The sequence below is a fragment of the Oncorhynchus clarkii genome, chromosome 27 (assembly GCF_045791955.1).
Source record: "Oncorhynchus clarkii lewisi isolate Uvic-CL-2024 chromosome 27, UVic_Ocla_1.0, whole genome shotgun sequence".
Taxonomy (NCBI): Eukaryota; Metazoa; Chordata; class Actinopteri; order Salmoniformes; family Salmonidae; genus Oncorhynchus; species Oncorhynchus clarkii.
In genome coordinates, this window is record NC_092173.1 from 18,012,464 (window position 1) to 18,036,129 (window position 23,666).

The 23,666-nt window shown below is 42.9% G+C and overlaps 1 protein-coding gene across 2 annotated transcripts in view; it reads left to right on the forward strand.

The window, feature by feature from the left end:
• LOC139386357 (Golgi SNAP receptor complex member 1) overlaps nucleotides 1-23,666 on the forward strand; it is a 53,966-nt gene that overhangs the window by 21,225 nt on the left and 9,075 nt on the right. For both annotated transcript variants that reach the window (XM_071131895.1, XM_071131896.1), the window contains exon 7: nucleotides 18,276-18,305. In XM_071131895.1, coding sequence (XP_070987996.1) covers nucleotides 18,276-18,305 — 30 coding nt within the window. The remainder of the gene's footprint in view (nucleotides 1-18,275; nucleotides 18,306-23,666) is intronic.

Here is a 23,666-nt window from a genome sequence, read left to right on the forward strand (position 1 = left end):
CTAAAGCATGACATCAATTTATGGAATTTTCCAAGCTGTTTAAATGCACAGTCAACTTAGTGTATGTAAACTTCTGACCCACTGGAATTGTGATTCTGCGAAACAATCTGTCTAAACAATTGTTGGAAAAATGACTTGTGTCATGCAGAAAGTAGATGTCCTAACCGACTTGCCAAAACTATAGTTTGTTAACAAGAAATTTGTGGAGTGGTTGAAAAATAAGTTTTAATGACCTCAACCTAAGTGTATGTAAACTTCTGACTTCAACTGTACGTTTTTCCAGCAGCAGACAAGTTATATTTGTATGATGTAGCATAAATCATCATTACTGTTTTGTTTCATTCATGTGACAGACCAATACCTCACAAGACTTCTTTTCTCTAAGCTGAGACCTTAAAACTGAGACCTTTTGTTCTCAAAACAAGGTCTGGGCGTACTGATAAGTGAGGATTCGTTCAATCAGTCACTTGCATGAACACAGAAATTGGTTATTAGAGCAGCACATGAATGGAACACAGAAATTGGTTATTAGAGCAGCACATGAATGGAACACAGAAATTGGTTATTAGAGCAGCACATGAATGGAACACAGAAATGAGTTATAATAAAAGCATGTGTAAAATGTCCACAATATCACATACATTTATCAAGCATTTCACACAGATACTGACTGTTAGCACTTGGTGGTCTATTGCGACTTCCCACCAGAATGGGCTTTAGGTGAACCAGATGAACCTGTAGCCATATTACTTCAATAGTATTTAAAATGAGATCCTATCTAAGCTTTACAGGAATGTGGTTCTGAATATAAACGGTCACACCTCCACCTTTTGGAATTTCTGTATTTTCTGTAGGTCTAATAACTATGTATTGCTACCCTGTATCATCAAATGTATTATCTAAGTGAGTTTCAGAGATTGTCAGAATATGAATCATCTGATACTAGCAAATAATTGATTTCATGAACCTTATTAACTTGTTTATTTGTGTTAGTGCAGGGTACACTACAAACAGTGGACTTCCTACTAGGGCATACCGCCTCAGTGCTACCAGTATAACTCTGGTTCATAGGCATATGATTACTGCATACAATAGCTGTAGGATCCGCAGAGGCATTCAGGGCAGTTAAAGGGACAAATTAAGTTACTTACATTGTCTTCCAATGCCCCTGGGATAATGTACATTTGCTGAAGCATTATGACAACTCAGCGACACAATGGTAGGGATTAACCGAGCTGGGCTTGGGTCATCGATAAGTCATTGTCTCATTGATAAGTCATTGTCTCAAAGCAGCCTTATAATGCTGTGAAAGGATCCAGGAACCTAAATGATTTGGGTGGATCCCATCCTGCTTTATAATATGAGCTTTGTTTCCAGAAAGTATCTAAATTGTCAAATGTTACACCCACAGAGCTGCAATAGTCTTGTAGCCAGTTATGGCAGGATAAAAGTTCAAAAGGACACAAACACAATATTTCATTGACGAACAGACTAAATGAATGGGCCCCATATGAAAACACACAGAACATAAAATACTTCCTGGTACCCCTGCTTGGTGTCACTGTGAGAAATATTATTGACAATTCTCCACTGTCCCATTTGAAATCATTAGTATTTGTGAACGGTGAAGAAGCCTAGTTTAGGATATGGATACTCATTGATTGGAAGGGGATCTGAAAACACCAGAGGCCTTTATTGAAGGTTGTAGCATATAAAACTGTTAAAATCAGACGACAGCACATGTAATAACTATTAAGACACATCCATGTTGTAATCAGATCTGGATATAAGGTGACTGGCTGTGTGAAGTTGGAGAGTGGACTTATCCCTGTGTACCAAAATGACTAGGGGAACTCTTGTGACATGTTTTCTCCTCTGCTATGTTACTCCCTTGTTCCCTCTCTCTCAGGGAGGAGGAGGATGGGGGCGGCAGGAGTGAGGGATAGTCTGTTGTCCCTAAGGAGTACATTTTGTTTAATCAGGTTTGGCTGGGGCCTTGGAAGTGTGTTGTGCCGTACTGTTTAGGTCTTTGTCTCTCGCTGACACATGCACGCTCTTAACAGTCTCACTCATGCGCTCTTTCCATTACATAGCCTCTTCCTTTCTCGCTTTCTCTCTCTCCCCTTTCCCCTCCCTCTCCGTCTGTAAAGAGAAGGTCATGATTCAATGAGAGGAAAGGAGGAGCATGATGCAGGACCAATCAGTCCAGAGTGACTGGAACTGATGTTGGTTGTGGTTCTGCTGATTGCAGCTCTCTTACAGATTTTTCGCTTTCTCACTCTGTTCTCCCTCCCTCCCTCTACTCCTTTCCTCCTGCTTTCTTTCTCTGCTTTTCTCTGTTTCCAGCCAGTTAATCATCCATCCCTGGCCATTTCAGTCTAGCATCCAGCAGAATCCTGTACTGCTTGAAGACATAACATGTTCCTATTAGTGATGTGCTGTTTGAGACAGAAAAGAGGCAAAGGATCCAGTCCTCTTTTCTATTGGGATGTAACCTTCTCAGGGATGGATAATGTTGAGGTAATTTCCACACTAAATGTGTCTCAGTCCGTAGCGGCTGGGGACAGAAGAAGCCAAGATGGCTGGGGGTAGGGCTATGGCGGTCTTGAAACTTTGTCAACCGGTGATCAAGAAAATAACTTAAGCAAATAACTGATGGTCTAACAGTAATTGACCTCTAACATAAACACATTTAGCATAACTTGGCCTCCACACCGCCTACAAGCCACTGATGCAGACCTTTGGAACTTCTACATTTTAAGTGTAATAAATCCATGTAAAATGGCCTACACCTTCACAATAAATTCATTATTTATTTTACAGGTCTAAAGAAGCATGATATGAAGAAAATGTAGTCTAGTTCAGAAGAAAAGAATGGCCAAATGGCTGTGGGCTACACTAGTTCATTTAACAGACACGATTTGCTTAGAATTCCTTGGCATTATTTTATAGTATGAACATAGCTGAATAAAATAGAAAGGATCTTTTGTGCACATGGTGGCTATTCTGTGTTGAGTGGAACAAAGAAACAGGTCCTCCTATATGCTTCATTTAGACTTAATTATGTAACTTTAGTTGTGATACATACATTGGGCTATACTGTGTTTATTTTTTTTATTTTATACATTCTAAGGCTGCATGATGTGATTCTAATGATGATTTGAAAAGCCTAATTACAGTGATTTGACTGCCGTCATGACTCGTGATGCCTGTGTGGCGATAATATGGTCACAGTAACAGCCCTAGCTGGGGGCCAACGGGCCAATGACTCAGCACTCAGTTTTTCAATGAAAGTGGAGACTAGCAATGAGAGATTCTCCTTCCTGCTCTCTTGTTCACTTTATGTCATTGATGCTCTCTCTCCCACTGGTGAATGAATGTCTGCAGTATTGACGCTAAACGGCTCAGATGTTTCTTTTCCCCTCCCGTTCTCTCTCTCCGTCAACCTATCCCATCTCCCATATCTCTCCATCTTTCTCCATTCTCTTCCTCCCTCTCTCCGTCAACCTATCCCATCTCCCATATCTCCATCTTTTTCCTTTCTCTCTCTCTCTCTCTCTCCTCTCTCTCTCGCTACCTATCCCCTCTCTCTCTCTCGCTACCTATCCCTCTCTCTCTCCATCTTTCTCCATTCTCTTCCTCTCTCTCTCTCTCAACCTATCCCATCTCTCATCTCCATCTTTCTCCATTCTCTTCCTCTCTCTCTGTCAACCTATCCCATCTCTCATATCTCCCCATCTTTCTCCATTCTCTCCCTCTCTCTGTCAACCTATCCCATCTCTCCATCTTTCTCCATTCTCTTCCTCCCTCTCTCTCTGTCAACCTCTCATATCTCTCCATCTTTCTCCATTCTCTTCCTCCCTCCCTCCCTCGCTCAATTTTACCCTCCACGCTTCTATCTCTTTCTGTATCTCCCTCCATTCTCTCACTCTGCTCTGTTATCCTCTTCTGTCTGCTCCCTCTCCCTCACTCTCTCTGTCTGTCTCACTTATACTCTCACACACACGCAAGCTCATACTCATGTCTCCCACTGGAGCTTTCTTTCCCTTTATATTGCCTCATCCTTCATCTCGCTCTCTCAGACCACTGCACTTCCTGTGGCTGTTCTGGTGCACGTTATGCTAGCTCCAGATATGCTAATGTAATCAGCATGAGTGGGGAGAACCCTGGGGAACCAGAGGGAGCGGCAGCTGCTCCTCCTCTTTGCCTATGAACTGCTCAGGAGTGATTAGAGATGGAGCCAGTCGCACCCTTTACTGTAGGTACTGGCATTAGTAGTAGTGTTCCTCATTATTTGTGTATGTCAAGTATTTTTCACTCTTGCACGCTATTCCCTCAACCTCACTCTCTCCCTCACGGACCATTTCTCCCTCCTCTCCCTCCTTCCCTCCTCTCCCTCCTTCCCTCCATCTGTGTCAGTTCTCAGTAGCATATCTCTCTCACACACACAGTCCCAATGAGAAGCTGTAGCAAGACCGTGTGTTACTTTTGAAACAAAAATAAAAACCGATCTCCAATATCTCTTATTTAGTCCATCAATGAAACTGACATCCTCATAGCAGAGCTGGGGCAGATCACCCCTGTTTAATTAGCTATCTGATGTTCTAATCTGGCATCGATCATCTCACTCACCCCCATTGTCTCAGAAAGGTTATGAAGACAGAAACTACTGTACTATCTGAAAAGTTATGAAGGTTAACCCCAGTAGTTTCTTTCTGATTTAGGAGGCATTGTGGACAGTGTGTGACAGTATGCAGTAGTGTGGATGCCTTCAACAATGCAGTTGTTACGTTACATTAGTTCTTCACTGAGTCATTGATCTCTGCACTTGCGGTAAAGTTTTTGCTCCTAGAAAGGTAGATTTCTAGAGGATAAATCACAATACCACATGGAGTTAGCTTTGCTCTGATGGCTGATTTTAATGACTGCAAAAACACAGCACTGAGCTAAGAGGCAGGATGAAGAACACCCTAGTTTTTGCTGTGGCTGCCGCAAGGATACACACATCCCTACCTTGTCCTACCTCCCCTCCCCTACAACTGAACCATATCGCCTGAGAGTGAGTGAGCAACACATAAATCCATCCTCCGTTTCATTGGCACATATTAAAATGCCATGAATTAGCTCCCGCTGCACTTCAACAGTCATCGTCCCCGTCCCCCCCTTCTGCACCTGATGATTTACTAGCTGAGCAGTCTTCCTTTCTTTCCTCCTTCCATTCCTCCTTTTGCTACCTTGCCTTTTTTATTCATTTACCCAACCTCTAACAGCTGTGTCAGGTGGCTGTCAACCCCTCATCCCCTCCTTACCCCTCACCCTCCTCACCCCCTACCCTCACCCAGCTGTCCTCACCCCCCTCACCCCCTACCCTCACCCAGCTGTCCTCCTCACCCCCTACCCTCCTCACCCCCTACCCTCACCCAGCTGTCCTCCTCACCCCCTACCCTCCTCACCTCCTACCCTCACCCAGCTGTCCTCCTCACCCCCTACCCTCCTCACCTCCTACCCTCACCCAGCTGTCCTCCTCACCCCCTACCCTCCTCACCTCCTACCCTCACCCAGCTGTCCTCCTTACCCCCCTCACCCCTATCCTCACCCAGCTGTCACCATAGTTAATAGACCAATAACAAAGAATTCCAAACCTCTCTGCCAGTAACAGCTAGTTTTCAGTTTTCCCCTCCCCACTCAGACCACTCCCAGACAGTCATAGCCAAATTCTTGCTTGAAGGTTTTTTGCTAAAAAGCTATTTCTGCCCATTTTGAATGGAACTATATTACAGCTGCTGCATTGGACCTTTTTTAAATGAAACCTTTTCATTGGCTCATTAATTTTACCCATGTTGCACTACAATTTTTTTAAATATCTAAATTCTATGCCAAGACGTGTTGAAGCTGTTATGGCGGCACGTGGCGGCCCAACGCCCTATTAAGACACTATGTTGATTTTGGCACCTGTATATGGCTTACATCCTATCCTATATGTCTTCATCTCTAGCCAAATACTTTCCAAGCTCATGATGTTTGATTTGGGTGATTTAGAGAGAGACAGCAGGTATATTTAGTAGATTTGAGAGTAGTCATCTTTCCAGGAACGCCAGTGAACACCAACTGGAAGGAAGTAATCATCAACTCCCCATACATACACACCATTTAGGGCTTGTCAGAGCGCAAATATTATACCAGAACGCCCCCATTAACTCTAGCGCAGTTTAGATCACTAGGCTTATCTAGAGTTCTGTCAGAAGTGGAGCATTTTGGAAACCTGTGACATGCTCCCCCATTGGTGAATTCAGTGATGTGCATTATAAGCACTTTGGGACATCTGCTAATGTAAATTGATTTGTAGCCGTCGGATCCTGGACCCACAGAGGAGTAGTAGTACTTGGCGAACACTCTGTTTCCCTCAAGTCCTCCATGTCCACACTCTACTTCTCCTCAGGGTGAAATGGAAGATGTTTTCCAGCCACTATTCTCCATCTGCGTTGCAAAACCCTCTCTTGTAGTGATCCCATTGCCTGTAGAAGTACCGTCCAGCCTGCTGTCAGTGGCCATGTCACAGCACACTTGCACGCCGGACATTGGGCCAATGGGGTAGATGCTTTAGATGATGCTGGGTTGGGTGTTGTCATGGTTGTAGATGTCAGCTCAGTAAAAAGGCAAGGTTTACTAAGGCCAGGAGCCAGTAGTGCCAGGGTCAACATTACCTTCATTCTACCGGGTGGAGAGAGCTTCTTCACTTTGATTTGTGTCATCTCGTTTTCTGTCTGAGATGTTTCTGTGATGTGCCTGTGATGAGCCCAAAATAACGTGATCAACATTACGGCTTATATGGAGTTAACTGTGCAATAGACCTTTTCTGCTGACTGGGTGAAATGTTGTGGCTGTGTGTGTTCAGTGATGTTAAAGTACCTGTACTGCTTTTTATAAATGGTGTTGACTTTAACCCTGGAAGCATTTGGTCGTAGCAACTTTTAATGCTACAGTCTGCGATTTGTACATTTTGGGAACTTTTCTGATATATTGCCATTAATTCTTGAATAGGGCTGTTGCGGTGACCGTATTACCGCCACACCGGCGGTCACGAGTCATGATGGCAGTCAAATTCCACGTGACCGTTTAGTCACTGTAATTCGTTTTTCTCCAAGCTCTGATGCTGCTGATGGTCATTAGTAGCCTATCAAACTGCCTGGTACTTGGCGCACTATTGTCCCTGTAATCTCTGACATCAATGCAAATGTAATTGAAAATCTAATCAAACTTCGTGAGAGCCCATGTTGTGCAACATTTCCATAGGCTGTGAAATTGCGTGAGAATACAGAGTGATGGCCTCTTAGAAAGCTGATGGGATCCTCTTTCTATAGGCTAGGCCTACTATATTTATTTCTCAACTTTCCTAATATTAAGCACATTGCTTATATTTACAGCAGGTGTATAGCCTACCTGTCTGACATGAAAATAAACCACATGAAAATAAACCACGGGAAAAGAGTCCTCCATTTGCTATTTAAGTGTAGAGAACACATGTTTGTTTCCTCCGTTTTGAGACGGGTGCATTATAATGGTCCATTCTAAATCCAAATTAATTTCACACATATTATTTAGTATATATAAAGACGAGATTAAATCAAGAATAGTAGGGCAGTGGTGGAAAAAGTACCCAATTGTCATACTTGAGTAAAAGTTTAATAGAATAATGACCTTAATAGAAAATGACTCAAGTGAAAGTCGCCCAGTACAATACTATTTGAGTAAAAGTATTTGGTTTTAAATATACTTAAGTATCAAAAGTAAAAATCATTCCAAATTCCTTATATTAAGCAAACCAGATGGCACCATTATCTTTTTTTTACGGAGAGATGGGCACGCTGCAACACACACATTTACAAACAAAGCATTTGTGTTTAGTGAGTCCTCCAGATCAGAGGCAGTAGGGCTGACCAGGGATGTTCTCTTGATACGTGAGTGAATTTGACCATTTTTCCTTTCCTGCTAAGCATTCAAAATGTTACTAGTAGTTTTGGGTGTGAAGGAAAATGTATGGAGTAAAAAGTACATTATTTTCTTCAGGAATGTAGTGAAGTAAAAGTTGACAAATATATATATATATATAAAAAGTAAAGAACAAATACCCCCAAAAAGACAAGTAGTACTTCAGTATTTTTACACCACTGCTGATGGGTGACACTATCAGCTTATCACTTGTGAATTATACAATGCCTTCAGAAAGTATTCAAATCCTTTAACCTTTTCCACATTTTGTTACGTTACAGCCTTATTCTAAAATGGATTAAATATTTTTTAAATTCTCAGCAATCTACACACAATATCTCATAATGACAAAGTGAAAACAGGTTTTTAGAAATGTTTGCAAATGTATAAAAAGCATACCTTATTTACATAAGTATTCAGACCCTTTGCTATGAGACTTGAAATTGGGCTCAGGCGCATCCTGTTTCCATTGATCATCCTTGATGTTTCTACAACTTGATTGGAGTCCACTTGTGGTAAATTCAATTGATTGGACATGATTTTATAAAGGCACACACCTGTCTATATAAGGTCCCACAGTTGACAGTGCATGTCAGAGCAAAAACCAAGCCATGTGGTCGAAAAGCATTGCCGTAGCGCTCCAAGACAGGATTGTGTCGAGGCACAGATCTGGGGAAGGGTACCAAAAATTGTCTGCAGCATTGAAGGTCACCAAGAACACAGTGGCCTCCATTATTAAATGGAAGACGTTTGGAACCACCAAGACTACTCCTAGAGCTGGCTGCCGGGCCATACTGAGCAATTGTGGAAGAAGGGCCTTGGTCAGGAATATGATCAAGAACCCGATGGTCACTGTGACCGAGCTCTAGAGTTCCTCTGTGGAGATGAGAGAACATTCCAGAAGGACAACCATCTCTGCAACACTCCACCAATCAGGCCTTTATGGTAGAGTGGCCAGTCGGAAGCCACTCCACAGTTAAAGACACATGACAGCCCTCTTGGAGTTTGCCAAAAGGCACCTGAAAACTCTGACAATGAGAAACAAGATACGCTTGTCTCATGAAACCAAGATTGAACTCTTTGGCCTGAATGCCAAATGTCATGTCTGGAGGAAACCTGGCACCATCCGTATGGTGAAGCATGGTGGTGGCAACATCATGCTGTGGGGATGTTTTTCAGTGGCAGGGACTGGGAAACTGTCAGGATCCAGGCAAAGTTGAATGGAGCAATGTACAGAGAAATCTTGATGAAAACCTGCTCCAGTGCGCTCAGGAACTCAGACTGGGGTGACGGTTCACCTTCCAACAGAACAACGACCCTAAGCACACAGCCAATACCGATTTATTGGAGGACCCAAAAATAGCCGATACCGATTAATCGGACAATTTGTTTAATTTTATTTATTTGTAATAATGACAATTACAACAATGAATGAACACTTATTTGAACTTATACATCAATAAAATCAATTTAGCCTCAAATAAATAATGAAACATCTTCAATTTGGTTTAAATAATGCAAAAACAAAGTGTTGGAGAAGAACGTAAAAGTGCAATATGTGCCATGTAAGAAAGCTAACGTTTAAGTTCCTTGCTCAGAACATGAGAACATATGAAAGCTGGTGGTTCCTTTTAACATGAGTCTTCAATATTCCCAGGTAAGAAGATTTAGGTTGTAGTTATTATAGGAATTATAGGACTATTTCTCTCTATACCATTTGTATTTCATTAACCTTTGACTATTGGATGTTCTTATAGGCACTTTAGTATTGCCAGTGTAGCAGTATAGCTTCCGTCCCTCTCCTCGCTCCTGCCTGGGCTCAGACCAGGAACACAACGACAACAGCCACCCTCGAAGCGGCATTACCCATCGCTCCACAAAAGCCACAGCCCTTTCAGAGCAAGGGGAACAACCACTCCAAGTCTCAGAGCGAGTGACGTTTGAAACGCTATTAGCACGCACCCTGCTAACTAGCTAGCCATTTCACATCGGTTACACTAGCCTAATCTCGGGAGTTGATAGGCTTTTGAAGTCATAAACAGCTGCTGGCAAATGCACGAAAGTGCTGTTTGAATGAATAAGTTACGAGCCTGCTGGTGCCTACCATCGCTCAGTCAGACTGCCCTATCAAATCATAGACTTAGTTATAACATGATAATACACAAATACGAGCCTTAGGTCATTAATATGGTCGAATCCGGAAACTATCATCTCGAAAACAAGACGTATTTTATCTAACGGGTGGCATCCATAAGTAGAAATATTCCTGTTACATTGCACAACCTTCAATGTTAAGTCATAATTACATAAAATTCTAGCAAATTAGGCGGCCCAAACTTTTGCATATACACTGACTCTGCGTGCAATGAACGCAAGAGAAGTGAAACAATTTCGCCTAGTTAATATTGTCTGCTAACCTGGATTTCTTTAAGCAAAATATGCAGATTTAAAAATATACTTCTGTGTATTGATTTTAAGAAAGGCATTGATGTTTATGGTTAGGTACACATTGGAGCAACGATACGCATCGCATCGATTATATGCAACGCAGGACACGCTAGATAAACTAGTAATATCATCAACCATGTGTAGTTAACTAGTGATTATGATTGATTGTTTTTTATAAGATAAGTTTAATGCTAGCTAGCAACTTACCTTGGCTTACTGCATTCGCGTAACAGGCAGTCTCCTCGTGGAGTGCAACGAGAGAGAGGCAGGTTGTTATTGCGTTGGACTAGTTAACTGTAAGGTTGCAAGATTGAATCCCCCGAGTTGACAAGGTAAAAATCTGTCGTTCTGCCCCTGAACGAGGCAGTTAACCCACCGTTCCTAGGCCGTCATTGAAAATGTGTTCTAAACTGACTTGCCCAGTTAAATAAAGATTAAATAAAGGTGTAAAAAAATACAGATTTCCGATTGTTATGAAAACTTGAAATCGGCCCCAATTAATCGGCCATTCCTATTTCGACTTCTAATGTGAACCCGGTCGAACATCTCAGGAGAGACCTAAAAATAGCTCTGCAGCAACACTCCCCATCCAACCTGACAGAGCTTGAGATGATCTGCAAAGAGGAATGAGAGAAACTCCCCAAATGCTGGTGTGCCAAACTTACCCAAGAAAACTCAAGGCTGTATTCTCTGACAAAGGTGCTTCAACAAAGTACTCAGTAAACGGTCTGAATACTTATGTAAATGTGATATTTCCGTTGTCATTATGGGGTATTGTGTGTAGATTGATGCAAATAAAAACTAATTTTAGAATAAGGTTGTACCATAATAAATTGTGGATAAAGTCAAGGGGTCTTATGATAACAAAAAATTAAAAATCATAGTCACACACCTCATGTAGCCTAGCCCCCATTGGCCTATATGTTTTAATAAGGTTTGTATCACAACTAAAGTGGCCAAATAACTTAAGCACATTAATCCACTTTACCAGGGGTGTAGAGCTAACTGGCAGTGCATGAGTTTCAAGTTTGGGGAAGATCATTTTCACCATAAAAATGCACCTTTATAATAAAAGCATTAAATGCATAATCACATTTGTGGTCACTTTTGATAATGGTGTTTTCCCGCTAACGGAACATTCACATTTATAGCCTACTGCCCTGTGCGCATTGCTGCCCTTACATTGTGAAGAAATAGCTTAGTAGTTTATCAACATTTTAAGCTAAAATGCTTTAAAAAGGTTTTTGATGCAAGCGGTTGTATTCATTTGGGATCTATCGCATCCCACAACCATCCCAGACTATGTTTGGAATATTTATTTCTCACACGGAATATAATAGGTCAACTTTTGTACTATGGGGGATAGTAGATTGACATAGGCTAATGCTTTTGCTGTTCGTTAGGCCTACTCATCTTGTTGGCTGACAAAGGAATGTGCACCGTTCTTCCAAGATCCTCTTCATTGTCTCTGTCTTCACTTGTAGCCTGTGAGAAAGACCAGATCACTTGATGGAGAGCCGTGTTAGTGAGAAGTGCTTCAGAGCAGGCACCACTCAGGGAGAGGAGCTGCAAAAGACATGGATTTTTTTAGGGTGCATTATGGCCTCACAAAGAGGATGCCGCCGTGAAGTTTGAAGCATTATCAATTGCTTCTCAAATTGTGAATGAGACCAAGTATACATTCTGCGCAAAAAAACTAAGCAGAGCTCATGCCTTTTCAAGCTACTTTTTTCAAATCATCATTAGTCTCATCATGCAGCCTTACAATGATAAACCATTCAGAATTTTTTTTTTTAGGTCATTCTCTTTTCAATGGTTTTTCATTGGGAATCCATATTTCTAAGGGACCTTCTTGCAGTTCCTACCGCTTCCACTGGATGTCACCAGTCTTTAGAAATTGGTTGAGGTTTTTCCTTTGTGTAATGAAGTAGCCCTGTTCAAAACGAGGGTCACTTCAAGTGTACTGTTTGTTCGAGGCGCGTGACCAGAAAGGTAGCATCAGTTTGTTTTTTTCCTGTATTGAACACAGATCATCCCGTCTTCAATTTGATCAATTATTTACTTTAAAAAATACCTAAAGTTGTATTACAAAAGTAGTTTGAAATGTTTTGGCAAAGTTTACAGGTAACTTTTGAGATATTTTGTAGTCACGTTGCGCAAGTTGGAACCGGTGTTTTTCTGGATCAAACGCGTGAAATAAATTGACATTTTGGATATACATCGACTAAATTAATCGAACAAAAGGACCATTTGTGATGTTTATGGGACATATTGGAGTGCCAACAGAAGAAGCTCGTCAAAGATGAGGCATGATTTATATTTTTATTTCTGCGTTTTGTGTCGCGCCTGCAGGGTTGAAATATGCTTCTCTCTCTTTGTTAAGAGGTGCTATCCTCAGATAATAGCATCGTTTTCTTTCGCCGAAAAGCTTTTTTAAAATCTGACATGTTGGCTGGATTCACAACACGTACGATACAAATTAAAGCTACACATGTGTGATTTCATGAAAGTTAGATTTTTATAGTAATTTATTTGAATATGGCGCTCTGGCTTTTTGCCAGGTGGGACGCTAGCATCCCACATATCCCAGAGAGGTTAATAACTCTAAATTAAGCATGTAGGAGTGCCTATTTCTTTGTTAACCGCCCAACACTTAATGCTCATTCCCTCAACTTTTGGAGAAAATATCATATTCTTCTAACTATAAAATAACGCCACAGAATTCTAAGATAATCTTGTCTGCTAAATGAACTAGTGTAGCCCACAGCCATATAGCATAGCCAGATCAGGACCTAACATAAGGAAAACTCAGTATGCTATTCTTTTCTTCTGAAATAGACTACATTTTCTTCATATTATGTTTCTTTAGACCTGTCTAAAATAAATAATGAATTTATTGAATGGTATAGACTATATCTTATGGATTTATTACACTTAAAATGTAGAAGTTCCAAAGGTCTGCATCAGAGGCTTGTAGACTGTGTGGAAGCCAGGTGATGCTCAATGTGTTTGTTAATTAACGGTCAATTACCGTGAGACAGTTATTTGCTTGACAATCACCGGCTGATTTTACATTTTGTCATCACCTCGGCCTTTATTCTTGAAGAATATAACTTTTTCCACATAAGCTTAGTTCAACTCTATTACCCAATCAGAACCCTTCAAAATATCCATTAAATAACTTGGTCAGTCTTCACATCCATAGCTCTGTCTATTAATGCGAGAGTCTTTCTCCAGCCCCATTCCTCAGGCTTTTACCAAAGTGACAGGCAGACATTTGTTGTTATTCAAAGCTTTAAAACATCATTTTTGATCTCCTCTTGGGGCAACATCAATCTATTCTTGACTAAATATTAAAACTGTACCAACAAATGTTAAATACAGTATATAATATGGTTAATACAGTATCCAGACCTAGTACCATGGGCTATGTCTGAGGTACATGTGTGCTGCTTTGGCTATTGTAATAGTGCGAGGTTAGAACAGTTTCTATTGGGAAAGGAAGTGTGTGTGTGTGTGACCCATCTGGTATTCTGAGGTGTGACTGTGTTCAGTATGAGGACATGGCCTTTTGGCTTTGTGTCCCTCCACCAATGACTTTGCCAGAGTAACCCACTATCCTCCTCATATTCCAATTCTATACCCTTCTCCAGAGGTGTTCACTCCCAATCATGCATTGGATTGGTGCGAGCATTTCTGGAAGGAGTTTCCACCATATTCCTCACACCAGTTCATTCCTTTTAAATCCATGACGGGAGTGTGTAAGTGCACACTTCAGGAGAAGGGTAGAGAATCAACCCCTTTTTAAAAATGTTATGGTACGTTTTTAAACAGGAACACAAATCATACAAACATGGATCAAGACATCGTAATGGTAATGTTGTTTTCTGAATTGATGAAAATAATGATCCATGTTTAGTTAAACCAGCTCACTAAATGCAGTTGTACCTGTAATGGTTTGATAAGCAGATACAACTGTTTCCTTTGGGAACACAGCTACACACACTTTCTACTGTATTGTCAACACTCACTCTCCACCCTGATTATCAAGCCCTCTTTTAATTCATAATTTTTGGCAACCTCCATATTTCTTCCCCGTGGACACGAGCCAGACCAACTTAGAGACCGCAAAGCTCTGCACTCAACCTTCCTCCTTTCTCTTTGAGTTGTGCTGCCCCTCCCCCCTCACCTCTTTCTCTCCCTCCTTTGTCCCCCCTCCCACTCTCCCTCTCCTTGAGTCATGCTGTTCCCTCAAGTCCTAACCATAAAATATGTGGTTGCCAGGCACTGGTCAGCCCATTTAGTAACAAGAGGACCTTGCTAGTCATAGATCTGTCTCTCTCAGTAAAGCCAGGTGGCACAGGAATGAAGGATGGCTGCGCCCGTGTCCCCTACTGCCCCCCCCCCCCCCCCCCGGAGGACATTCATCACTGGGGGAAGAGGGGATGAAGTGTGTCCGTGGGTATCCGTGTGTGTGTGCATGCGCAAAGCTGAGACACCAAGGTGTAGTACTGTTGTGTACGACATGATTCAAATTGGCTTGACTATCACAATCACGTCCTGTCTGGTACAATATAAAATCATTATTTTTCCAACAATGGCGGTTTGGAAATGTTCCAGATTTGTTCACCAATGACCTAGCTATACCCTGGTGTCCTGTTCCCTGAAGGGAGGACTGAACTGACTGCTACTTTGTTTTTGGTTTTCCTCCTTTTCTGAAACATTATCAGTATTGATTCTAATTAGGAAATAAAGTGCGGAGACCGTTGTTTTTGACGAGCAACTTGAGCCACAGGGGGGATCGTGACACTAGGAGAGTATGCATGCTGTGACGTTATTAGGCTCTGTGGGACTAGATGGAGGAGAGTTCTTTTCACAATGTCCTCTCCCTCCAGGGTAGGACAGTATACTCTGGGGACTCCCCCACTCAGGGGAGCAGGATCCTGGATCTCCTGAGCCCAGCTTACCCCTTAGTCATCCAGGGCCTAGAAAACCAAACAAATTATTTACTCAGACAGTAATTATCTCCAGCTTAGATGTTACTGCCTGGGTCCATCAACATCACAACAACACCTCTGGTTTAATTAACCTGTCAACACACACACACACACACACAGTCTGTCTGTTCAGGAAAAGGGTGAGGTGGGGGTGTTCCTTTAAAAGCCACACAGAGCTACAGGAGTAGCAGATTGCCTTGTCTTCAGAATGCGTTCAGTATTTCCATCACAGCAATATTTAATGTAAGATGCTGCCCAGTGCCCATATACTGTAACAGTCATCCCATCCCTCCACCATTCCACACCATTAGCTCCGTTCTAATTGGTTAGCATCCATAATGCTGTAATGTACACGACCGGTCAAAAGTTTTAGAACACCTACTCATTCAAGGGATTTTCTTTATTTTTACCATGTTCTACATTGTAGATTAATAGTGAAGACAAAACTATGAAATAACACATATGGAATCATTTAGTAAGCAAAAAAAATATTAAACAAATCATGAGTCTAGGGTAAGCTAGTAGTAATTTAAAGATCCATACCATATGGAAAACGGCTCTGCACAGCAATAAGAGACTATTGCTATAGGGCAGGAAGAGAGACTGAAGGGGGCCTTGTCAGCAGCATCTGGGGCCATTTTATAACGATTAACAGCACATTGCTAACAGTGCTGATCTCCAGGCTTAATGTTTTCATCAACTGGTTTGTCTTCAGGCTGCAGATGAATGAAGGGCCAGGTCTGCCACTGCACTGACACAGTATGAGGTGACACACCAACTAAACAGCAGGCTATTTATTAGCTGTGTGTGAAGAGATGAGCTCTGAGGTGATTGGTACTGTGTCAGAGTGAAGGGGACTAGAAATGATAGCAAGGCTATTTGTTTGGAGGATAGGTTGGGGCACCTTGGGAAGTAGGAAGTTAGAAGTAGTACTATTTTTGTCTGTGTGTGTTCATATTCAAGTGAGGTATACACTGAGTGTACAAAACGTTAGTCTCTTTCCATGAGACTCACCCGGTGAATCTAGGTGAAAGCCTGACTTTGACTGACAGTGAAAAAAACACAAGACACATCGGTCAGATTTCAGGTATGCATTCAGGTGCATCCTATTTCCATTGATCATCCTTGAGATGTTTCTACAACTTGATTGCAGTCCATCCGTGGTAAATTAAATTGATTGGACATGATTTGGAAAGGCGCGCACACACCTGTAGGTCCCACAATTGACAGTACATGTCAGAGCAAAAACCAAGACATGAGGTTGAAGGAATTGTCCATAGAGCTCCGAGACAGGATTGTGTTGGCACAGATCTGGGGGAAGGGTACCAAAACATTTCTGCAGCATTGAAGGTCCACAAGAACACAGTTGCCTCCATCATTCTTAAGTGGAAGAGGTTTGAAACCAAGGCTCTTCCTAGAGCTGGACGCCCAGCCTAACTGAACAATCGAGGTAGAAGGGCCTTGGTCAGGGATGTGACCAAGAATCCGATGGTCACTCTCGAATTCCTCTGTGGTGATGGAATAACTTTCCAGAAGGACAACCATCTCTGCAGCACTCCACCAATCAGGCTTTAATGTTAGTTACAAGACGGAAGCCACTCCTCGGCAAAGGCACATGTCAGCCCGCTTGGAGTTTGCCAAAAGACACCTAAAGACTCTTCGACCTTGAGAAACACAATTCTCTGGTCTGATGAAACCAAGATTGAACTCTTTGGCCTGAATGCCAATCGTTACATCTGGAGGAAACCTGGCATCAGCCCTACGGTGAAGCATGGTGGTGGCAGCATCATGCTGTGGGGGTGCTTTTCAGCAATCGAGACTGGGAGACTAGTCAGGATCAAGGTGAAGGGCGCAAAGTACAGAGATCTTTGATGAAAACCTGCTCCAGAGCACTCAGGACCTCAGACTTGGGTCAAGGTTCACCTTCCAACAGGACAACGACCCTAAGCACACAGCAAAGACAACACAGGAGTCTCTGATTCTCTTTGAGTGACCCAGCCAGAGCCCATATTTGAACCCGGTTGAACATCTCTGGAAAGACCTGAAAATAGCTGTGCAGCAACACTCCCCATCCGACCTGACAGAGCTTGAGGGTCTGCAGAGAACAATGGGAGAAACTCCTCTAATGCAAGTGTGCAAAGCTTGTAGCGTCATACCCAAGAAGACTCGAGACTGTAATTGCTGCCAAAGGTGCTTCAACAAAGTACAGAGTAAAGGGTCTGAATACTTGTGTAAATGTGATGTTTTTTGTAAATTAGCAAACATTTCTAAACTTTGTGTATATTGATGAGGGGGAAAAACGATTTAATCCATTTTAGAATGAGACTGTAACCTAACAACGTGGAACAATTCAAGGGGTCTAAATACTTTCCGAAGGCACTGTAGGTGACACAACAGCTGTCATAAACCATCCCATCAAATCATATGGCTTTATGACCCCAACCGTGACCTGGGACATATTCAGTAGTTCCTCATCCTAACTCAAGATGCACAAAGCAACTCTGTTTTCTTGTTAATCATAACTTCATACATTGAAGTCAATGGGAAATTGGAATTAAGGCCCACCACATAAATCCAAGGTAAGGATTTCAGCCCATAGGCTCTGTTAGCAGGGGTGCTGCTGGGGATGGATGGAGGGAGGAAGTGGATCCCAGCGCATCCCGCCCAGGGACCTGATCAGGATTCTGGCCAGCTTGGCACCGATTGTTGCCACCCTGACTCCCAGAGATATGTGGAGGAGCTCAAGGCATTCGATCTCCCCCATATCACCACACTGCTGCTGCCTCACCACAGAAACTAACCATCTCTTTCTTCTCTGATTCTCTCTCCCTCTCCTTGCAGCTCAGACCGGCTGATGGATGACACAATAAGGTAAGCCTAATGCAGACAGACATTATCTCTCTCTCTCACACACACACACACAGCATATGTTTTACTATTCTTGTGGGCAACTAAAATGTATTTCCATTCAAAATCCTATTTTCCCTAACCCCCTAACCTAGTCTTTGCCCTCGTGGGGACCTGGGAAATGTCCCCATGAGGGATACTTTTTGTTTTACTATCCTTGTTGGGACTTTAGGAGATCGTTACACACACACTACTGTACTCCCTAGTGTGCACTTTTTTGTTGTCTTTAAACTGGTAGCTACACTGGACGTTAGACATCTCCATGGCCATGAGGTGAAGTCTCTCTAAAGAGACCATAGTGATCCTGACAGATCAGATGGCGATCTTGGTCTGTGTGGAGCTCCTTGCCTCTGACCCCACCTCTTAACATCCACTCTGACACCATTTAGATGAGATTACACCATTAGCCCAGAGATGGAGACAAGAACAGCTTTCAGGCCTAAGTGGGTTGATATGGTCAAGCAAAGTTTGAAGAGCGAGGAAGTGGGCTATGCATCTATCCCTCCCACCATCTCAGCCTCCCTTTTGCCTCTATCCCTCCCACCATCTCAGCCTCCCTGTTGCCTCTATCCCTCCCACCATCTCAGCCTCCCTGTTGCCTCTATCCCTCCCACCATCTCAGCCTCCCTGTTGCCTCTATCCCTCCCACCATCTCAGCCTCCCTTTTGCCTCTATCCCTTCCACCATCTCAGCCTCTCTGTTGCCTCTATCCCTCCCACCATCTCAGCCTCCCTGTTGCCTCTATCCCTCCCACCATCTCAGCCTCCCTGTTGCCTCTATCCCTCCCATCATCTCAGCCTCCCTGTTGCCTCTATCCCTCCCATCATCTCAGCCTCCCTCTTGCCTCTATCCCTCCCATCATCTCAGCCTCCCTCTTGCCTCTATCCCTCCCACCATCTCAGCCTCCCTGTTGCCTTTTCCCTCCCATCATCTCAGCCTCCCTGTTTGTTCTATCCCTCCCATCATCTCAGCCTCACTGTTGCCTTTTCCCTCCCACCATCTCAGCCTCACTGTTGCCTTTTCCCTCCCATCATCTCAGCCTCCCTGTTTGTTCTATCCCTCCCACCATCTCAGCCTCCCTGTTGCCTCTGCATCTTATCCTGTTAGGGGCATCCCCAACCTCCCCAGTCATGTGTGGTCACCCAGCCCAAACTCCTCTGAATCTATCCACCCTCTTATCTATCCTTCCATCCCTCTCCATCTACCCCTCCCTCCCCTCTCATCCATCTTCTCTTCCTGCCGCAGCCCACCCACAGATTGCTGCCGGAGGGGAGGCTACTGGCACAGGTGCTTCATTAAGTGGATTTGTGGGCCGTGCAGCACCTCTTCCTGTCCAGATCCTCTTCCTGTCCAGCCCCCCCTCACCCACCCGAGTCTCCCTCTCTCTTCCCTCTTGTTTTAGCCAAGCAGAAAATTACACTGGATGAGAAAGCCACGGTCATTACCGGTTCCCTCCCCGTCTTGAACACGCCTAACAAGACACATCCACGCACACAGCCAGAAGATAATGAAGCGTATTTTTTCTCCTGATTAGTTTTTGTGTGTTATTATGCCCTGTGGGGACGAGGAGGGTTGAGCTATGATTCATTTATGTGAATTAATATACATTGGGCTTTAAGACCCAGGTTGGAAATAAAAATCGACAATGTTTTGAGAGGAACAGTTGGGACTCCAGTGACCAAAGCAGAAAGAAAAGAGTGCGATTTTCACAGCACAGAAATGCTGTTTTTGGTAGTTAAAGTAACATATTCATATTAAGCTCTGTCAAATTGGGGTTAGACTGGAGAGAATTGGTCTCAATAAACGTATCTAGAAACCCCACAGTGACTTTACTTTAGATGCTAACGGTGATGAGCTGAATTAGTTTAGCATTGAGCTAGTTTTCAGACAGGTCGAGTCAGTGTGTGTGTGCTTTAGCCTCACCCCTATCAGATAGCAGCTCTGATTGCCAGCGCGTTAGCGTAGCGCTAACGCTGGCCCAGTGTTAGTCAGCAGCGTTGGGCTTTGGGAAGAGAGGCGACTGGTCTTCCCCTCTGACTCTGGACAACATGATATATGAGCTAGATCCTTGGCATAGGGACTGATTGTCCCCTCAGTAACACCCTACGAGGTGTTAGGCTGTCAGCAGCTGGCAGCGATGAAGATTAGACAACACACACATACGCTTATTCAAACATGTACTACAAATGGTAAACTACCACACTTTCTCAAACACCTTCGCTCCCACACACTCAACACACAGTGCACCCACATCCTTACATGGTGAGGAAGTTTTCATATCACAGCTATTTAATCTTCCAATGACAAGGCAGCACTCAGTTGAAGGAGATGGGAGAACATTAAGTGCTTGATGTCCATGTACACCGAAGAACACCACACGATCTGAAATCAGCTAGAGCCCTCAGGCTTTGTTCCAGGCCTCATGCCTTATAAGAAAATAACCGCGCTAACAGAAATGTACTATATCTGAACTGAGATGCAAGATCTGAAATTAGCTAGTGCCCTCAGGCTTTGTTCCAGGCTTTACGTCTTTGAAGGAAATGGACTCTAACTGAATGGTACTGTCTCTGACGGTGCATTTAGTCTCTTCAGACTAAATTACAGTTACCATGTGAAAGCTACCATTTTCTTTTCTCAAATAAGATTGTATATCTGCTGTCTTGAGGTGTCTGGGGAAAACAATATCTAACAGAGGGTTGTTCTCTGAAGCTTTTTTGCTATGAAGTGTGTGTCTGTGTATAGTGCCTTCGGAAAGTACTTTATCCACATTTGGTTAGGCTACAGCCTTATTCTAAAATTGAGTAAATTGATTTTTTCCACTCATCAATCTACACAAAATACCCCATAATGAGAAGGAAAAACTTTTTTTGTAGAACTTGTTACTAATTAATATTTTAGTATTCAGACCCTTTACGCAGTACTTTGTTGAAGCACCTTTGGCAGCGATTACAACCTCTAGTCTTCTTGGGTATGACACTATAAGCTTTGCATACCTGTTTATCTTTGCTTCAATCCTGACTAGTCTCCCAGTCCCTGTCGCTGAAAACCATCCCCACAGCATGATTCTGCCACCACCTTGCTTTACCTTAGGGATTAGAGGTCGACCGATTAATCGGAATGGCCCATTTAATTAGGGCTGATTTCAAGTTTTCATAACAATCGGTCATCAGCATTTTTGGAAACCGATTATGGCTGATTACATTGCACTCCACGAGGAGACTGCGTGGCAGGCTGACGACCTGTTACGTGAGTGCAGCAAGGAGCCAAGGTAAGTCAGCATTAAACTTGCCTCCATCATTCTTAAGTGGAAGATGCATTAAACTTATCTTAACATAATCACTAGTTAACTACACATGGTTGATGATATTACTAGTTTATCTAGCTTGTCCTGCGTTGCATATAATCGATGCGGTGCCTGTTAATTTATCATCGAATTACAGCCTACTTCGCCAAACGGGTGAAGTAGTATTTAACAAATGCATTCGTGAAAACAGCACTGTCGTTGCACCAATGTGTACCTAACCATAAACATCAATGTCTTTCTTAAAATCAATACACAAGTATATATGTTTAAACCTGCATATTTAGTTAATATTGCCTGCTAACATCAATTTATTTTAACTAGGGAAATTGTGTCACTTTTCTTGCGTTCAGTTCATGCAGAGTCAGGGTATATGCAGAAGTTTCGGCTGCCTAGCTCGTTGCGAACTGTGTGAAGCCCATTTCTTCCTAACGAAGACCGTAATTAATTTGCCATAATTGTACATAATATTGAAAGTTGTGCAATGTAACAGCAATATTTAGACTTAGGGATGCCACCCGTTAGATAAATTACCGAACGGCTCCGTATTTCACTGAAAGAATAAACGTTTTGTTTTCGAAATGATAGTTTCCCGGATTTGACCATATTAATGACCTAAGGCTCGTGTTTCTGTGTTTATTATAATTAAGTCTATGATTTGATAGAGCAGTCTGACTGAGCGGTGGTAGGCAGCAGCAGGCTCGTAAGCATTCATTCAAACAGCACTTTCCTGCATTTGCCAGCAGCTCTTCGCTGTTTTTAGTTATTTATTTATTTCACCTTTATTTAACCAGGTAGGCAAGTTGAGAATAAGTTCTCATTTACAATTGCGACCTGGCCAAGATAAAGCAAAGCAGTTCGACACATACAACAGCACAGAGTTACACATGGAGTAAAACAAACATACAGTCAGTAATGCAGTAGAAACAATATATACGATGTGAGCAAATGAGGTGAGATAAGGGAGGTAAAGGCAAAAAAAGGCCACGATGGCAAAGTAAATACAATATAGCAAGTAAAACACTGGAATGGTAGATTTGCAGTGGAAGAATGTGCAAAGTAGAAATAAAAAATAATGGGGTGCAAAGGAGCAAAATAAATAAATAATATCAATACAGTAGGGAAAGAGGTAGTTGCTTGGGCTAAATTATAGGTGGGCTATGTACAGGTGCAGTAATCTGTGTGCTGCTCTGACAGTTGGTGCTTAAAGCTAGTGAGGGAGATAAGTGTTTCCAGTTTCAGAGATTTTTGTAGTTCGTTCCAGTCATTGGCAGCAGAGAACTGGAAGGAGAGGTGGCCAAATAAATAATTGGTTTTGGGGGTGACCAGAGAGATATACCTGCTGGAGCACGTGCTACAGGTGGGTGCTGCTCTGGTGACCAGCGAGCTGAGATAAGGGGGGACTTTACCTAGCAGGGTCTTGTAGAGGACATGGAGCCAGTGGGTTTGGCGACGAGTATGAAGCGAGGGCCAGCCAACAAGAGCGTACAGGTCGCAATGGTGACAAAACGGATGGCACTGTGATAGACTGCATCCAATTTGTTGAGTAGGGTATTGGAGGCTATTTTGTAAATGACATCGTCGAGGATTGGTAGGATGGTCAGTTTTACAAGGGTATGTTTGGCAGCATGAGTGAAGGATGCTTTGTTGTGAAATAGGAAGCCAATTCTAGATTTCACTTTGGATTGGAGATGTTTAATGTGGGTCTGGAAGGAGAGTTTACAGTCTAACCAGACACCTAGGTATTTGTAGTTGTCCACGTATTCTAAGTCCGAGCCGTCCAGAGTAGTGATGTTGGACAAGCGGGCAGGTGCAGGCAGCGATCGGTTGAAGAGCATGCATTTAGTTTTACTTGTATTTAAGAGGAATTGGAGGCCACGGAAGGAGAGTTGTATGGCATTGAAGCTTGCCTGGAGGGTTGTCCAAAGAAGGGCCAGAAGTATACAGAATGGTGTCGTCTGCGTAGAGGTGGATCAGAGACTCACCAGCAGCAAGAGCGACATCATTGATGTATACAGAGAAGA